The 20,364-nt window shown below is 27.9% G+C and overlaps 1 protein-coding gene and 1 long non-coding RNA gene across 5 annotated transcripts; one reads left to right on the plus strand and one right to left on the minus strand.

Annotated features, from left to right (window-relative positions):
- Positions 1–343: 343 nt before the first annotated feature.
- On the minus strand, positions 344–16,352 carry LOC132936365 (uncharacterized). 3 transcript variants are annotated; one of them, XR_009663448.1, is made up of 8 exons: positions 16,144–16,352; positions 15,977–16,070; positions 10,179–10,412; positions 7,929–8,397; positions 7,116–7,286; positions 6,645–7,046; positions 6,278–6,564; positions 344–996 (listed from the first exon to the last, which is right to left on the minus strand). It is a non-coding gene; the product is annotated as an uncharacterized LOC132936365 (long non-coding RNA). The 3 variants fall into 3 exon arrangements; XR_009663447.1 differs by having other exon boundaries at positions 346–996; positions 6,645–6,925; positions 7,015–7,046; positions 15,977–16,352; XR_009663446.1 differs by having other exon boundaries at positions 345–996; positions 15,977–16,352.
- A 337-nt stretch (positions 16,353–16,689) lies between these two features.
- Positions 16,690–19,260, plus strand: LOC132934232 (N6-adenosine-methyltransferase non-catalytic subunit-like). 2 transcript variants are annotated; one of them, XM_061000513.1, is made up of 7 exons: positions 16,690–16,997; positions 17,053–17,340; positions 17,574–17,747; positions 18,272–18,481; positions 18,538–18,710; positions 18,771–19,003; positions 19,111–19,260. In XM_061000513.1, exons 1-6 carry the CDS (start codon positions 16,923–16,925, stop codon positions 18,964–18,966), a joined length of 1,116 nt encoding a protein of 371 aa, XP_060856496.1. In that variant the 5' UTR covers positions 16,690–16,922; the 3' UTR covers positions 18,967–19,003; positions 19,111–19,260. The 2 variants fall into 2 exon arrangements, with proteins under 2 accessions (XP_060856496.1, XP_060856497.1); XM_061000514.1 differs by having other exon boundaries at positions 16,690–16,988.
- Positions 19,261–20,364: the final 1,104 nt, after the last annotated feature.

Consider the following 20,364-nt stretch of genomic DNA (forward strand, 5'->3'; position numbering starts at 1 on the left):
ACTATTCAATTGTACATGTTAGTAACTTCTACATTTAAAAACTTTATCAATTGATTTCGGAATAACCATTGTTGTAGCTTTAGATAATACGTGGCTAATTTCGACATAGTCCCATAATATAATTTTATCGATTATTGTCAAAACGGACAATGTCAAATCCAATTTTGTGATACTGCATCAGAGACAGTAGCTATTCTAACACAAGTAACATAATCATGACATTGGTAAAATATCTCAATTTTGTCAACATGTGATATTGCAATTTTTGCACCAAGCTACAGCTTATATAATATATCAATCATACAATAATAATAATAATAATAATACAATAAATGATTAAACATGTAAATATAATATAATTTTAACGCATTATTTAAATCGATCAATTTGTTATAACTCATAAGTATTTGAAACATGTTTATTACTTCCTAATTTATTACAATTTTAATATTACATTTTTTTATTCGTATCATACAACCACAATAAGACTAGCTAATATAAACAAATGGTGATAACTGATAAATCATAAATACATAAGTAAAATAAATAAGTACATAAATACAATTAACACCATTTGAAACAAAATAACTTTATAGTAACATAATTGTCAAAGTTAGTATCTACTTAGATATTGTGATTATTTTTAGTATGACAATAATAATAGGTATACAATATGTAATATGTATAATATATCAAACATAATGATTCAAGTCAAGTATCTATAATATATATTTATTAATATTAATATCTAAAATAACACATAATATAACATTACAATTTACAATTATGGCATTTGAACAACATTTGACACATGGAAACCAAAATTAAATTTAAATTTAAATCTCCTTCACATCTAAAATATTAAAAATTATACAGTTAAAGCTTGTAATTATAGAAGCATTTAAGTTGACCTGATTATACAATAGATATTTATATTTATTAAAGAATAATACTTTTTATTCACAAATACTTGTCTCAGCTTATTTGCGCGGTTAACTATAAACATATGATTAGACACGATCAAATTAATAAGCTCCTTATACTGACTTATTAAAGAATAATATTTAATAAATTATTTTAAATATATATATAAATGGTTGATAAATACGACACCAGGGACATTATACTATAGATTCCCATACCAAGAGTTGGGAAAAACTACTAATATCCCCACTAACTTTAAAGGAACATTACAAATATATGTAAACATATAAATATAAAAAAAAAAGAATAAACCTAATTACCTAATTAAAAACTAAAAAACAAAACCATAGAAAATAATTATACATTAAAATAAATTACATCAGACGATTTGAGGATTAACATAAATGTGTTTCTAATGATACATTTAGTACCTAATACATTGTAGGTATACTTATGTAACATGCATATACACATGTATAATAATAATAATAAATGTAAATTTAAAGACAATGTGTAAAACATACATACCAGATAATTGAAAAAAAATGTACTTAATAAATTACTTGAATTTTAATGTATGCGTCAAAATTTAAATAAAATGGTTGAAGGTGTGTATTTTGAAACATAATTTTTGTCATTACACTACAATGTACTTAAAAAAGCACGATACAAGCAATTAGTATGTAATTATATGCAAAATAATTGAAAAATTTTTTACTGAAATTATAAATATTTGAATTTTTTTATCGAAAAAGTGTAATAGGAGTAATAAGTGAAGAAAAGTAAGTTATATACAACATATATCCAATGATCAAGCTATCACATAAAAATAAATACGGGTAAAAAGTTAAGTATATAATGAACTAAAATTATAATGTTTTTAAAAACACTGGGGGGCTAAGTGTTAATCTCCTATCATCATTTTAAAACATCTTAAATGGAAACCTGGACTGTCTTCAATATGCACGTTAGCATGGATGATCATAAAATACATGGTTTTTAGTTTAAGAATGAAATACCACTAATAAAAACAATAGCTATGTATAATTAAAACTTGAAATGATTTAATTTAAAGACTTTGGTGAAACTACGAACATAACTGAACCAAAATTAGGAGCTATTCCGTCAGTGTTTGTCCATGGTCAAAGGTCAAAGGTCTAAGGAAATATGTTTGTCTACTAAATGGGAATCTCCTTTTACGACCATTTATAAAAAGTCCACATTTTTAAGAAAAATAAATACAATACAATAATGAAATGAAGTCACCCAATAAAAAAAAAATCGTCCAACAATCAACAACTTTGATAAATCCACTATTCGACAAAAAATACATGGTTTTTGATTTAAAAATGAGATACCACTAATAAAAACAATAGCTATGTATAATTAAAACTTAAAATGATTTAATTTAAAAACTTTGGTGAAACTACGAAACATAACTGAACCAAAATTAGGAGCTATTCCGTCAGTGTTTGTCCATGGTCAAAGGTCAATATTTATAGGTAACCATTACTTCCAAGTGAATAGATAAGAGAGATAGATGTCTGGGATGGCTAGCTTATGTCTAAGATGGCTGGCTTAATGTCTAGAATAACTGGCATAGGCCGGTCCGAAAAGTCTTCAAACACTGTTGTGCTGCAAAATTGCAAAACTGTCCAAATTTTTTCAACCACTTACAATTGCATAAAGCCAATAAAAATATGTAAAAACCTAAAAATCCGCTCCCTAATGATAGGTATCCATTGTACCCATACGAAAATTGTAAAGTAAATGTCGAATTACAAAATAAACTAACACTAATATTATTGAAAACTGTATCATTGCCAAAAACACTAAAACGTCATTACATACATTGGGCATTAAAACTTATTGTAAAAATGAGCAAGCAATAAAAGCTAAAATCATTTGGACAGTAAAAAGTGTGATTTGTAACATGTCTAGTGTCTACTACTTTGCATATTTTACGATTTTTTAGTTTTTATTGCTTTTTTGGGATTTTTTGAGACTTTTTTGCATTTTTACCTGTTTTTGAATCAAAATCTGTCAAAATTTTATGAAATTATATTATAGTAAACGTGTTTTTAGATTTTTGTCAATTGAATTATCAAATAAATTGTAAATGTACCTATAGATTAAGTTAATAGGCCGATTACGATGATGCAACGCCGTACAGCGTTAATATATAGGTTTTATATAATACTACGATAATTTCGTATTAGATATTTGGTTCTAATTTTTGTTATCTACTAATTTTGTTGGGTTTTTTTTGTTGATTTCTACTGCGATTATTAATCGCCGATTATCAACGTTGTATTAGTCGTCTCGTGTGCCTGTACTCGTGTGTTGCGTTGTATTTTCGCCGTTTATGTGTAGTAACTTTGTTTTAAAATGCCAAAAGTTAAATCATCTCTTTCGTGTAAACTCAATAATTTTGTATCAGAGTTCGGCGAAGAAGTGTTTAAGGTAGATGACAATGTATTATTTTGTCAATTATGTGAGTGTAAAGTGAACAGTGAAAAAAAATTTAACATAACTCAGCACTTAAAAACAGATAAACACATTAAAGCAACGAAGCGCCATCAAAATAAAATTGAAAAAAAACAACAGTTTCATACGAGCTACCAAAAAAACTCTTTTAATGTCGATTTATGTAAAGCATTTATAGCGGCAAACATTCCTTTAAATAAATTATCTAATCCAATATTTCGACAATTTCTTGAAACGTACATGAAAAATCCGATTCCAGATCAAACCACGTTAAGAAAGTTATATGTGGATAATATATATAACGAGACTATGGAAAACATTCGTTCTAAATTATCTTCTAAGCGAATATGGGTCAGCATCGATGAAACAACCGATGTCGAAGGACGGTATATAGCAAATGTGATTGTCGGCAGTCTTAAAGCCGACCGTCAAGGTGTCGTATTTTTACTTCATACTGAAGAACTAGGAAAAACAAATTTTTCTTCTATCAGTCAGCTATTCAACAAGTCAATGGGTATATTGTGGCCGAACGGAGTACAACATGAACATGTTCTTTTATTTGTATCAGACGCCGCACCATATATGGTAAAGGCAGGGACGGCTCTCCAAGTTTTCTATTCTAAAATGCTACACGTGACGTGTGCAGCCCATGGTTTGCACAGAGTAGCAGAACAGGTTAGATCTCATTTCAGTACAGTGGATAAGTTAATAGCAAGTGTTAAATAAGTATTTAAAAAAGCTCCGAGTCGGTTACAATTATTTAAAAATGAACTTCCTGGAGTAAAGTTGCCGCCAGAACCAGTTATTACACGTTGGGGAACCTGGCTTAATGCAGCTACCTATTATTGCGAGAATATACAAGCTGTTCGTCATATTATTGGATTACTCGACCAAGAAGATGCGATTAGTATTCAAAAAGCAAAAAAATGTTTAGACAACCCTAATCTTGAAAATAACTTGGCATACATTAAATCAAATTTTTCTATTTTATCTGTAGCCATTGATAAATTGCAAGCGAAAAATATGTCCTTAGCTACATCATTAAATATTATTGAAAATATCGAAGAAACACTGAAAACACTAAATGGTGAACATGGTAAACATATTTCAAATTAAAAAACGTTTTAGAAAAAAATAGTGGTTTGTCTAAATTAAAACATATTTCAAATATCTTGGATGGCGAAGAAAATACAAATATTGGTGAATTACTTGGTGAACTTACATGTAGCGATATTGTATATTTCAAATATGCACCAATTGTATCAGTGGACGTCGAACGTTCATTTTCGACGTACAAGACTTTGTTGGCAGACAACCGCCGTAAATTCAAATTCTCCAATATAAATAATCTGGCCAAGCATTTAATAATTCAATGTAACACTCAAGGTAAACATTTTAAATCGCTTACTTTTTATATAAAATTTTTTAAAATAATTAATAGGGTAATTTTTTTACAGACCTTCAGGATTCTGACCAGAGTGACTAAACCATACGTATACCTAATAATTTCAAATTTGTAAGTGATTACTTAATAAATTTCTTTTTTTCATATTTTGTTGTTTTTATTGCATATTTTTAACGCATATTTAGCGAAAGTTAAGGTCATATTATAGCGCATATTTATGAAATTTTAAGTGCTATAAAATCCCAACCCTGGTCATTACATACATTGGGCATTAAAACTTATTGTAAAAATGAGCAAGCAATAAAAGCTAAAATCATTTGGACAATAAAAAGTGTGATTTGTAACATGTCTAGTGTCTACTACTTCATGTGTTGGTTAAGTGATTTATTTTCGTCCGCATTTGTCAACCACTTAAAATTGCATAAAGCCAATAAAAATATGTAAAAACCTAAAAATCCGCTCCCTAATGATAGGTATCCATTATCCCTATACGAAAATATTACAGTAAATGTCAAATTACAAAAAAAACTAACACTAATACTATTGAAAATGGTATCATTGCGAAAAACACTAAAACGTCATTACATACATTGGGCATTAAAACTTATTGTAAAAATGAGCAAGCAATAAAAGCTAAAATCATTTGGACAATAATAAGTGTGATTTGTAACATGTCTAGTGTCTACTACTTCATGTGATGGTTTAAGTGACATATTTTCGTCCGCATTTGTCAACCACTTAAAATTGCATAAAGCCAATAAAAATATGTAAAAACCTAAAAATCCGCTCTCTAATGATAGGTATCCATTGTCCTTATACGAAAATTGTACAGTAAATGTCAAATTACAAAATAAACTATTGAAAATGGTATCATTGCGAAAAACACTAAAACGTCATTACATACATTGGGCATTAAAACTTATTGTAAAAATGAGCAAGCAATAAAAGCTAAAATCATTTGAACAATAAAAAGTGTGATTTGTAACATGTCTACTACTTCATGTGATGGTTTAAGTGACATATTTTCGTCCACATTTTTTCAACCACTTAAAATTGCATAAAGCCAATAAAAATATGTAAAAACCTAAGAATCCGCTCTCTAATGATAGGTATCCATTGTACCTATACGAAAATTATTTCTATCACGTGAGTCCAAAAAAGAAATTAATAAAAATTGATTTTTACAACATAATGTTAACACCAATAAAAATTGTAAATAATGGTCTGAAAATGGTAAAATTACCAAAAATCAAAAAAATAGCAAGATATAAACTTTGTATTTGAACTCGTTGATGATTAATTTATATATTGTACTAGAAAAGTTATAAGCTATAAACTATAAAAAAAGTTTTTAAATCCTACAAAATCTTAGCCCTGGTTTTGGAATTTATCATATATTATTTAAATTATCTTAGTTACAATTATTAAATGGGTAATTGTTTTAAAATATTGACCACTTACAGCAAGCATATTGTGGACTGTCCATTTGATATGTTGATTGAATTCAAATTTTTGATTGAAGTTGATCAGAAAAAAAGTTCATTTCAAATGTAATTACAGAAGGTTATTTCTCATCGGTAGGTTAGGATTGGTTGTCTCTTCAAAATTGTGTTAAAATTATAGAAAATATTATTGATCTAGAAGTTAATATGGTCCGAATCCAAATTTTTTTTTCATTCTTCAATATTGATGTTGAGATAATTTAAATGAGATGCTTTGTAATTTTTTAATTAATACTTGCAGATACTCTAAAAATAATAATTTGTATAATTAATAAAGTACAAAAGTCATCTTTATGGGAGAAGAGCTTTGTTCGATTTTTACTTACTAAAGATATCTACCAGAAACAAAAAAATCCTAGGTTTTGGTACTAGGATCTATAATGGTAAAGCTACTATTTTATAATTTTGTTGGTTCTGTGAGTCCGCAGCACGAGGAGTGACAAAACCAATTTTGCTAAGACCATCGTGCATGTGCTATATTTTTTGTAGAATTATATACAAAATTACTAGGCAAGTAGCAATCATCATATTCTGAGTGCAAATATATTAGATCCTTGGAGGCGCTCGCAGTAGTCGGTGTCAGACCAGCCGTACGGCAGACCCCTAGCTATAGTAATATGACTAGGGTTAGTGTTCAAATTTACAGTTGAAAAACTTGTAATTTAAAATAAGATATCCTGGAATACCACAACCAACCTTCACTATAATACAATAGAACTCTCCATTGTCTAAAACATACAAATTATACTAAAAATTAATCAGTTATAATAAATATAAAATATAAGATAGATTCCTACCTTCCGAACAAACCATATTAATTAAAGATCTAATCCGTCTTCGGTATGTCATTTTTTGAATAAATCCATTAAATATAGACCAATAACATTAGTCTCCATACTACCCAATTACTTTACCAATAGGTTTTGACATTTCTGCTGTGTAATTGTTTGTAAGTAATTTAATTCCAACTGAAACAAAAATAATAATTGGTTTAAGCCGTCGTTCGCAAAGATACACGTGACGCGACCAGTGGAAGCAAGATGGCGGGAAAGGTGTAGTCACGCAGAGCGTTGTTCCGCGAAACGGAGCGGTGGTGCCAACTAACTGCTGTGCGGCCGATGAGAGGGAGTACTGTGGTGATGGCTCACAACCACGATTTAAGATTATCTTAGGGCCCGTTTTACAATCGTTAAACTAAGGTTAAGCCACTAAATTCAGCTGTAAAATCAGTGGGCTAGGCGTAACCGAGGTTTAAACTATGATTGTAAAACGGGCCCTTAATCGTGCTCACCACATTATTATTATCACTATGTCAGTTTATAGGTTAGGTTAATAATATTGTAATATTGACTATTGCCATTCTCATTGATTTGGTAGCTTTTAAGTATTTATTTGTATACTTCTTATTATTATTGTCGAGGAAAGAGAGAGAGCCGGGTCTGGAGAGCCATGGCTTCAGCGTAAGCGTCGTTCCATGACGACAGCACAGTCGGTAGCAGGCTTGTCCACCAACCCAGAGGGGCTGATGAGGATAGAGTTTTATGGCGGTAAGCCGTCACATTACTCCCCCTCGGAGAAAATAAAAAGTTATAAAATTTTTTTTACAGTACCTTTATGAAGCTTGTTTTGAAATTTGAAGGTCGAGGTGTTGATCGTTCATGGTAGTAAAATGTTGATGGAATTTAATGTTCAAGGAAGAATTAGCGCATTTAAGTAGTCGAATATATTCTTATGTGTACAGATGATGATCGGTCGGTCTGCGTCTCGGTGTAGGTACACGTGGTTGAGATAGTGAGAGGTCCGGGCGCGATTACTAATAACGGTTTTCAATGGACGATTGGGAAAACGTGGCTTCGGAATGATCGGTCGAGCAACGCGTGTCGTGTTAAGACAAAAGAGGGCGCGATGACAACGTAAAGCGTTCGTGAGTAACGGGAACGGCTCAAAAGGGTGTGAACGACGTCCTCGGTTGAGATTTTGAGAAGAGTGGAGAGCGAGCCAGGAACCAGTTTCGGCAAGCCACGGCAATAGTGTTGACGCCGCGCCATGACGGGGCGGTCCATGGTCAGTGTGACCAACCTAAGCAGGAAATGGGAAGAGAATATTATGGTGGTTTGCCGCCACAGTAAATTATTTCAAATAATTACTGAAAATGTTAGAAATACGAAACCTTCCAAACAATTTATTCTATAACTGACTGTACAATCAACAGCATGATTTGATTATGTGCAAACCTCATATTTAAACACTTTGATTCGGCGTAATACAAGGGAGATTAGAAGAAAAGTAAGTTATATACAACGTATATCCGATGATCAAGAAATCACATATACATAAATATAGGAATAACGCTTTGTATAAAAATAAAAAAAATTATAATATGATTAAAAACACTGGGGGGCTACGACTCTATCACCCATTATCAACTTAAAGCGTCCTCATTGGAAATGTTGACTGTCTAAAATATGAGAGGATGCCCATGAAATTCATTGGTCACTTTGTAATGCTGCTAATTTCATTTTACTGCACTCCGACCTCGAAGTCCGGTCTATGGGGTCACAGCTCCATGCCACTTGGCAGAGAGAATGACACGGATGTAAATTATCAACAGAATGATTTAATTAATCTTTGTAATCGGTGTTAAAACAAATCTTACTTTAAAAAAAATATTTAGATTTTAATAAGTAGGTATTAACCTATTTAAAAGTTCTTATAAAATATTTTTAAAAATTTTACTTTTTGAATTCAATGTGTTTTTTCTACTGAATTAACTTCACTTAACAAGTGAAACGTTGAACTGGAGAATTCTATAAATCAAAAATATTAACTAATTATTTACTTAAGTAAAATAAGATTATAGATTTCCTTAGTCCGTTAATAATTCAAGAGTAAATTATTTTAAAGTTTAGGTATTCATGCCATTTTCAATTATAATTTGTAATAATGTATGTAAAATTAAACAATATTAGTATCAGTTAATAATATTTAATAACATAATTATTTGTGTTGTTTTAATTGCCATTAAATATTTATCTTTATAGGATCTTTATATAGAATCTTATAAATTTTAGTTTAATGTCATGTTTTTGCATTAACATATATTGACTGAACATTTACTTTTTAGATGATGAGTTAGATAGGCATTCATTTCAAATTAATAAGTTTTATTTCAAAAAAATTTGACATTTTAAAAAATTATAAAAAATAAAGCACTTGACCTAAATGTTTTTACAATTAAAAGTTAAAAACCAAATTTAGAATTTGGCTATCATAATCAGATTTAAAATATGTATTTCATTTTCAGTATTAAAGAATAAAAATTAGGCATACATAAAATAAAACTAAAATACTTGATTAAAATAAAAGTTATTCCATTTGTCAGGTCTTCCTATTACACTCTGTCTTACTCTAAGTAATATTCAGTAACTGATAACTATTTTATTTATTTAAAATAAAAATAAAAATAATACAAACCCTAGTAACCCTAGTACCTTAGTAATATTGGATTCAAATTATTCAATACAACAATGTTTCTACTTCAGCTTTTTTTCAACAAATAAGTTGAGAATGTAATGATTGATAATTTCATATTTTTTATCGTTTTCATCATTGTAAATATATCACTATTAATAATTAACAAATATTCAAAAATGAATAGTGAGAAAACTTTTATGTGGATTATTTACCAAAATTTAATAATTCGATTAATTGTTGGCCAAAAACTAATAGAAGTTTATTAACAAGTTGTCAGCTCACCCATCACAATTAATGTATAGTTTGTTACCTACTTTAATCTAAAAAAACCATCGTACTTCATAACATAGAAATAGATATAAATAGTATAATACAATCATACACACTTGTTGGTTTTGACTTTTGAAATGTATTTTCAGCAATGATCAGTAAAAACAGCTGAAGTTGTTATAGAACATATTCTAGACCTAAGGTGTATGCATTCTTAAAAGATTGGTGTTTAGTCATGAAAGCATTAGTCCAAAGGTCAGTCTGAATGTGTTGAATGTTTTCTGGAAATGTGCCTCTTCAGTTTACATGGTACCGGTACTTTTATCATTTTGCAAAATACCGCATACAAACTAGAATAAAAATATAAATTAATATTATAAACTAAGTAACGTAGATGACTAAAATTGACAACAATAATAATATTTTACCGTTATATAAAAAGCAACTGATAACTAAAAATTATAGTTTTTTGTAGTCGACAAAATGTATTATTAAAATTGTATGTTTGACGAAATATTATTTTACACTTTTATCAGATATGGAAAGCAGTATATAATTTAATTTTACTACAATGTGCAAAAAATATCAAAATTGATATGATTTCATGAGAATTATACGTTAAAAGGTAATTTAAATTAGGGTGTTGCACTTGTACTCTGTTGTTCAAAAAGTAATCGGGACATTGAAAAATGTGTATAATTATTAATTGGTGAAATAATGATTTCTTCGAGTAATTCAATGGTATCATTAAAAATCGGCAAATGGGCAGTTAAGGAACGCATAAGTCATACATCTTTACACAATTAATTAAAAGTTTTACAAACTCACACATGTCATAGTGATTTGCCTAATGATCCCAGAACATAATTAAACACTCATCGATCAATGCAAATTAAAGAAATCAATTTTGGACATTATTGGCATTACGACCTAAATAAAGGAATAGTTAACATTTTAAATAACTTGGAACAATATCAGATTGATAAAATTGAACTTATGATTGGTTTCTTAATTAAAGGCCAATTTTAGGAAAGATTTTAATAAAGTATTTATTATTGACATATATTATCATAGTCGTTCAAAAAAAGCTGAATATGCTTCAGAGTTTTTAGAAGATTTTGTTAATGAGGCTAAAGAGCTTATTAAAAATGGCTTGGAAAATAATGGTAAAATATATAAGAGCTGTCTTAAAATTATTTGTTCAGATGCTCCTGCGAAATCTTTTATTTTTGGTATAAAAGGACACTCGGGTTACTCGAGTTGTACTAAATGCCCCATGTAGGTAAATATTTTAAAACAAGAATTGGTTTTTCCAATATTCCAAATAGAAAGATGAAGAGTTTATCTGTAAATTGTATGAAGAATATCATTTGAGAACTAGTATATTAGAACAAATACCATAACTTGGGCTTGTTACTAATATTTCATTAGATTAGGTATTTACATTTAGTGTTACTAGAAAATATGAATAAACTTATTATTTTATAGTGTTGTGATGACTTAAAAGTTTGTCTTCCATTCAGTAAAATAGAAAAAGTGTCTGATTTTATAGAAAAACAATTAGGCCATATCACCCATATGAATTTTAAAGAAAACTAAGAGGTATATGACATTATTGTCAATGGAAAAGGACAAAATTTCGCCAATTATTATTGTATATTGGACCAGCTGTGTTTAAAAATATTTTATCTCCAGAAGTATATAATAATTTTCTTTCCCTAAATGTTGCTAAATCAATTTTTGTTTCTAAAAAATCATGTTCTCAAGAATGCTATTTAGTTTATTCACAAGACTTAAAACATTTTGTTTCTACTTTTTAAGTAATTTATGGTGAACATCATGTTTCCCATAATATACATGGCCTATTGCATATCATAGATGATGCTCGACATTTTGGTTGCTTAGATACATATTTTAGCACATTTTTATTTGAAAATTATATGCCAAAATTAAAATTACTGCTAAAAAATTTGATAAACCACTTCAACAAATTGGACGATGTCTTCAGGAAATTGAGACTAATTTTAGAACTGATTTACATAATAATTTTAATGAGAAACAGTCATATTTGTTAAATGTTTATACAAATGGACCACTATTAGGATGAGTAGACCCTCAATATTCAATATTTAAACTTAATAGAATGAAATCAGTAATTCAGAATAAGGCTAATAATTGTTGTGGCTTAGACAGTGGAGAAATTATTCTTATGGAAAATATTTGTTACAACACAAAGTACAAAGACCACGGTGCAATTGGAAATAAGTTTTTAGATAAAAGAGCTCTGTACACTCTACTATGTTTATCAATTCATATTGGTATTTACGAGGTATCAAAATTATCACATATAATATAGAACCAATATGTGGTTATTAAAATGTGTTAATCTAAAATATTTTGGTATTCCAAAGCTAGGAAATTATAACAGTTTTGCAGTTTTCCCTATTTTACATGTAGATAAAGATGAAAGACCACAACTTTGGCTATTAAACAATTAAACATAAAATTAAAATATAAATACATTTCAGTTGATGAAATAACACATCTCCATAACTGTATTGGTACCTAATAGTGTATATTTTAGAACTTTGTTAAGATTATTTGTATATTTTAAATAAACATTAATAATATCATCAATACCTATAAATTTTAATGTTAACAGAAAATATTTTGTGGTTGAATTAAGAGATAGCGTACAACTTGTTCCAAATAATTATTTTCAAATTGTACAGAAATAAACTCAAAAACATACAATAAAATGTTCTTTAACAGTGTACCGTATAAATTCAATTGGAATACATTTGAAATTGTTAAAATTTGGATTTCAATGGTACTTGTTTAGTTTATAGTTCTATAATCTACCTAATACTTGTCAAGACAATTAGATTTCATTAGAGCCAAGCAAAAACTAAAGCTTGCTACTGAATTATTGGAAATTGAATATATAAATTTAGAATATGATGAAAAATTATCTAAAAACAAAAGAAGAATATTAGCTGCAAAAAGAGCTAAACATAAAAGAATTTCTCCTGTAAAAAATATTAAACAAACGATTCCAAAAAAAAAAAAATATATATATAAAAAAATCTGTACTGACAACAACTAAACACTTCATTTGTAGATTGTAACTAAATTGTTATGTATTAATGTATACTTCAGATGATCCTCAATTTGTTCAGCATGACAAAGATAATGCAGTCCCAGCTTGGTCAATGTTGGTTAGCTCCAATTATAAGACTTCTTGAGATAAAAAACCTTACAGATCCTTACAATTATCAAAAATCAAGTTTTTACTTTTAGTAATTATTAATATTTACAATATTTAGGTAATTCATTAATTCATATGCCGCACTCCTACATAATCATTGCTTCATAAAATAGATATCCATAATATGTGTTTTTCTTAATTAACTTCATTAAAATATTATTTTCCTAAGTTAATGCATATGTACAAAGTGAGTACACTGAAAAGGCCGATTTTCAGAGTTCAGTTATGCCTAAAGTGTAAAACAGATTGAAAATGAATGATTAATATATTAGAATCAAGTACCAACACAACATGAAATTTTTTTAAAGAATAGGTATTTCCTTAAAATTACTTCCATCCCTTTTTATTTTTCCTCACATGTTTTCTACTAAACGTACCAACGTTTTAGCTTTGTCTTATTGGGAATTTCTACACAAATTTTTAAAAATGTAATTTATTACATTTTAAATGTTAATTTTTTTTTTTATTTCCATAGTGTTACCACTCTGTTGTTCCATGAACTTATGGCATATTGATTTTAAACTAATGATCTTAAGTGAGTATTTTTATTTTAAACCATTATAGAGAAAACATGTTTTTAATATCAGCTGTTTAACAGCTTCATCCTGTAAATAATATTTACCTAAACATTTAAAAAAAATAATTATATTTTATATTTTTACAACATTAAAAAAGTCACCATTAGAGCCATCAATAAATAATCATATGGCTGAATGTATAATATTATTGATTCGTTTTTATAACTATTGTTTAAGTTTATTATGACTTAAAATATATTTTAAATTTTTTGGGTGCTTCCAAATCTCCTATAAAGTCCAAAAAGATAGTTGTGGACAACTTAAGTATTAATAATAGTCCACTGCATAGTAAGTATAGTGTACATAGTTTTTGTAATTTAATTAATATATTAAATTAATTTTGAAGTTTCTAATAAGATCATTAAATTAGAAAAATTACGAACTTGCATATACTTTAAAGTATAATACAGTTAACTAATTTTTATGAATATTGTTTTTATTGTTTAATTGATGAACTAAAATAAATTTTTAGGTGCTTTAAAATTTCCTATAAAGTCTAAAATTATATGTTAATAACATAGGGCCTCCTAGCCCGCCCTAGTTGCGCCACTGGGTATGAGGGTTCCCCTATTCATAGAGTACCAACCATTATCCATATATGAAACTTTTAGAAAAAAATTGTTATAAATAAATACGTGACCTCAATACCTAGTATACAATATCAATATAATAATCATAAGGGAAACTAGAACATTTTATTAGAACAGACCAAATAATAAATATTAAATATAAAAATAATAATTCTAATTACAAAATAAGTTTTTAATTTTATATCATATCAAGTCAGTATGTTATCCAAATATTTTCGAATTAAATGTATAGTACTGATGAATATATTTTTTCCAATAATTACAAATGGTTACAAATCAAAAAGAAAACAATAAATTTAAATCGATTTGTTTAAAAATAAATACTGATATCCAAAACTCGAAAAATTAAATACTGATATTTGAAACCGAAATAAAAATCGGAAATAATAAATACCAACTGATAATCGAAATCGAAATAGTTTTACTTTTACGCTTTTTTTTTAAATTTCTGATCAAACGCTCCTAATAAATAGATCGATGTTTTCAAAATAATTGGTAATTGGAATATAGTAAGTGTCCTTGGTTGGAATATTCAGTTATGCTAAATCCTAAATGCCGTTTTTTACGTCCCACTAAGTTGCTTATCATAAATGTACAAAAATCATAGACCTTATGCCTACTCTGAGTATAAGGTCTATGATAATTAATAATAATAAATGACCTCGGATGACAATGGCAATATTACTAGATTAATGTAATATGGAAACTAAGGAATATACTAATAATTATATACATGGATATTCACTAACTTACGTCACAATTTATTTTGTATTAATGTCCAAATACGGAGAACCCCTGGTTTTGCGCGGTTATTGCGCCGCCGCCGTGCCTTTGCATTCTATTTGTAAGCGCGTATACTGTAAATGCCTACTAATTAATTGTCTATTATGGCGATAATATTCCTATTAATATAGATCACGGATAACTAAGATAATATAATGGACTGGAAACGAGCAGCTTATCACGGCCTCGAATGTATGTACAAGTGGCAAAGTGCGGGGGGGTCACTATGCGTTCCTGGAGTTCACAGCGCCCTCTGCATTTAACACGAACTAAGATACAAATTGTGTAGCCAAATAAAACCACCGGTAGCGCTGAAAACTTCAAAAACCGTGTTCTCATCAGCCAAGTGACACCTTTTCGTGGCCGTCCCCCGACCCCCGCCGACCATGTCGTTACAAGTCCATTATATCTTAGTCCGTGATATAGATTTAAAAAGTGTTGCCACTTGCCGCAGTCGCCTCGCCCCTCGCCAGCCGCTAATGTTTGTGGTTGTTTTAAAACTTTAAAATTCAGATACATTTTAACATTTATCATAATATTTTTGTCAATTTATTATTTATTTTAATAGAAGCATGAATCTTGGATTCTCTATAAGTTACACGATGCAATATAAATTAAATGAGGACGATATAATATAATGTAATTGAGATTAATCATAATTTAATATTTGAAAATACTTAAAGATAATTACTTACCAAAGTAGGTAGCCCGCCAATAAAGATGTTGGGTATCACTGCATTGTAGGCTCTAGAGCCTTAGACCGAAAATGTGACAAACGTTTAAACAAAACTTAATAGATACAAATAAAATGTGTGTTTATATATATTTGTTTTCAAGGATAATAATAATATTAGGTACATACTTAGCAAAGTAATATTTTGTTTATAGAATATAAGCTGTTATAATATGTAACCTACTGTATTATGACGACTTTCCAACAATATGTGTTAATGTAAAAATAAGTTCACAATTTTGGATTACGGTTATTCGCTGTTCAATTGTGTTAAAACTAAATAAAAATATAGTAAACTGAGGACAAATAATAATATTTATTTTTTATTAGTGGGTAAAAAGCAATAATACTTAAATACAGTGTTAGTGATAAGATTGCAAGCTTTGAGTAGGTACTTATCAACAAATTATAGTACGATTGATGGGTGGGGTAAGTAATAATGACTAAATAATATTTTTCATTAATAAATATATTAAGTAAAATAATTTCAAACTGGTATATTTAAATATTTGGTTATTGGTGGAAAATTACTTTGAAGAAAACATCGTACTTAGAATATTAATTACCATCATACTTGACCATTTTTCACTTAAAAAATATTAAGTTAGCAACTTGCCTAAGAACTGATGTGATACTATTTATCACGTCATTACGAATCACGATCATGAAGACTAGAATAAACTCTAGTCTTCGTGATCACGATAAACTCAAAAATTATTATTATTTAATACTGATAAATAAAACAAAAAATTTCTGTAAAACAGAGAACAATGTTTAATGTTTATGTTCAATATTTAATTGATTATTTTAAATTTTAAAACTGTAATACCTAGGTTTTTTCGAATTATCTATTTAAATTTTTTTGTTGAATCTATTTTATTCACAGTTTAGTACAAAGTATCACTGCAATGAGTGAAACATTAAGAATATTAAAAAAACGATCTAAAAAAAGAAAAAAAATGATTGCAAAAACAGTAAATCAAGTAAAATATATTATCTAAGTTATTTGTAATATATATAGTGTTTTTTTTTTTACAGTTGGGTTTCTCTGATGTACAACAGTTGAGACAAGCATTAAATCCTTATAGGAAGACCAAAATGCGAATGCGTTCAGTTAAAAAATATAATGCAATTGCAAGGAGTCCAGAAAATACTTTTGGAGATTCAACACCATTTCTGAAAGGTACAAAATCGTATAATCCGCACAATGATTACTGTCAACATTTTATTGATACTGGTCAACGTCCACAAAATTTTATTAGAGATGTTCACCTAATTAATAGATTTGAAGAACTTCCTAAGCTAAAAGAATTAGTTCATCTAAAGGTATAGTTTAGATACATGGGTATTTTATAAGTTCTAAAGTATTACATTACTATTTTTTTTATACCTAACACATTTATATTGCTAAATATCTTAAATCATTGGTCTTGTAATCTCTAAACACTTATTCTATATTATTATTAAATTCTGCTATACACAGAAAAAACATATTTTTTTTAAATTTGAACAATGCAATTTTCTTTAAATTATTTATTAATTATTGGATGTTATAATAGGATGAACTTGTATTGCAAACTGCTACTCCGCCAATGTTTCTAAAGTGTGATCTGAGCACATATAATTTAGAAAATTTAAATGTAAAATTTGATGTGATACTTGTTGAACCACCTCTAGAAGAATATCAACAAACATTAGGGACAACCAGAAAAAATCTATGGAATTGGAAACAAGTAAGCTTTTTCAATATTTATAATAATTAATAATATGCTTATGCAAATATACTAAAAGCATCGCTAAAAATGTTATGAATTAATAATGATGGTCCCTTAAACATGATTTAGTGGTCTCTGTTTGATCCTTTAAATTTTAGTGAACCATCAAATGAATCAATATTTTGTACAGCCCGGTAATAGTGCATATTTTGTAAAAAGTTATTTAATTTAATATGGTCAGTGCAAATCTTGAAATTTTAATAACAATTGTACCTACAAATTAAAATGAGTATACATTTTATAAACTGTCACCATCATGACACACAGACACAGTCCAACTGTATTACAAATGCCTTTTGGTGGGAAGTGGCTTGGGGTGTGCTTAGATACCTAGGGTTTAAACTTACAGTACAAAAATCATTATGTAATGATGCCCATTGTGTAATCAGTGATGTTTTATGTATTGTCTCGTTGATACTTGTTAAAAATACCTAATAATAAATCAATATTAATTTTTATAATTATTAATGTCCTCATAATAGGTAATGGACTTGAAATTGAATGAAATAGCAGCTCACCGTAGTTTTATTTTTCTCTGGTGTGGTTCATCTGATGGTTTGGAAAATGGCCGTGATTGTTTACGTCACTGGGGTTTTAGACGTTGTGAAGATATTTGTTGGATTCAAACAAATATTAAAAAAGTTAACCATTTAAAATACTTAGAACCAAATGCTCTCTTCCAGCGTACCAAGGTAAAGTATCATAACATAACACAACAATTTAATTTTACCTCATGTTATAACTCTAGGAACATTGCTTAATGGGTATCAAAGGAACAGTTCGTCGATCTACAGACGGTGATTTTATTCACTCAAACATTGATACTGATTTAATTGTTAGTGAAAAAAATGAACACGGATCAACAGAAAAACCAGCAGAAATATTCAATATTATCGAACACTTTTGTCTTGGAAGAAGAAGGTATAATAATAGTCTGTATGAATATGTTTTTAACATTTGACTCAATTTTTTTGTTTTAAGATTACATCTGTTTGGTTGTGATGGTACTATACGTCCAGGATGGCTAACTCTGGGACAAGAATTGACTAGTTCCAATTTCAACATTGATTTGTATAAAAGTTATTTCATCAATGGTCAATTAACAACTGGATGTACTGATCGTATTGAAGAATTAAGACCAAAATCTCCACCTTCTTTTAATAAAGTGCCAAAATAAATGAAAAATATATTCCTTATAAGAATAAAGAATAAGGGTACAAAAATAATATAGTTATTATTTATTTAATGTTTTATCTATGCACTAATAACAAATATATATATTGAAATCTTGTTTTATAAATATAATTTATTCATTTTACAGGTGTGCAGTACTGCAGTAATATAGTCCAAGAAGTGGTCTGAATTGCCAGGTGAAACTTCAATAATAAAATATAGTCTAGAATGTTGAATTCTTCAACAGTCTTGTATGTAGTTAAATCATTACACAAATTAAACATTAATTTGGACATTATATACATTCAATACTAAACATTTTTTAAGTGTTTAATATAGTTAATTTTAGATTCTGAGCGGTGCAAAAAAGCTATTGGTTTTACAATGGTTTATTTATTTTTTTTTTTTAATCTTTATGCAACAATTTCTACCCGAAGGAGTGATTTGATTTCAACATATAGAACCTTATCTTTTAGAAAATTGGATCAAGATGGTACTTTAGAGAGGTCATTTTCTGATTTTCTCAATAGTTATTTAATGCCACAGGAAAAACTACCAAAAAATTACGAAAAACCGCTTAAAATTGGTTTTTAATTTCTAAATCTTTGTTTATTACCGTAGCAATGAATAAAAAATTATAATATAATATCAATTCAACTTAAAGGCTATAATAAATAATAAAAATATAAAAAATCCAGACTGATAAACCGTTTCCACTCAAAATCGTTTTTTTTATACAATGATATTATATCATTGGATTCAAGTTTAATACAATCCATTATACATTGACCCACTTGTAACCTACTGTAAAGCAGATCGACATACACTTATCAGCTTTTTTTAAATATGTGGTCAAAAGAAATGGAAAGAATATACAAAATATATTTATATATTATATGTTTTTCTAATTCAATAATAAATCTAGTTATACAATTAGAAATCTGAAAACATATTTAAATTTGTTATAAAGTTTCTTTAGTGATATCCCCTTAATTAAAGAAATTGTTTTTATAACTTTATCAATCAAAATTACATAGAAATTCATCAAAAGGCATTTTAAAAATATCATTTAAGTACAAAATATGTATTTTACATAATAAGTTGTTTAGTATGCTAAAACTGAATTTTATGTTCTAAACTATATTACTATAATATAATAATAAATAGTACAATTAGTTTAAGTTTATAAGATTATACTTTATACTGTACAACTATTGACTTAATAGATAGACAATATTATTTTATCTATAAAATAAGTAACTAAATTTAATAAAAAAAATAATTTAGTATAGTACAATATTATATACATATTTTAAATATATTATACATATATTTAATATATAAAATATGTTTTTGTTAAACTGTTTAAAGAAAACAATTTAATATATTTCAATAATTTTAG

Source organism: Metopolophium dirhodum, chromosome 1 (genome assembly GCF_019925205.1).
Source record: "Metopolophium dirhodum isolate CAU chromosome 1, ASM1992520v1, whole genome shotgun sequence".
Lineage (NCBI taxonomy): Eukaryota > Metazoa > Arthropoda > Insecta > Hemiptera > Aphididae > Metopolophium > Metopolophium dirhodum.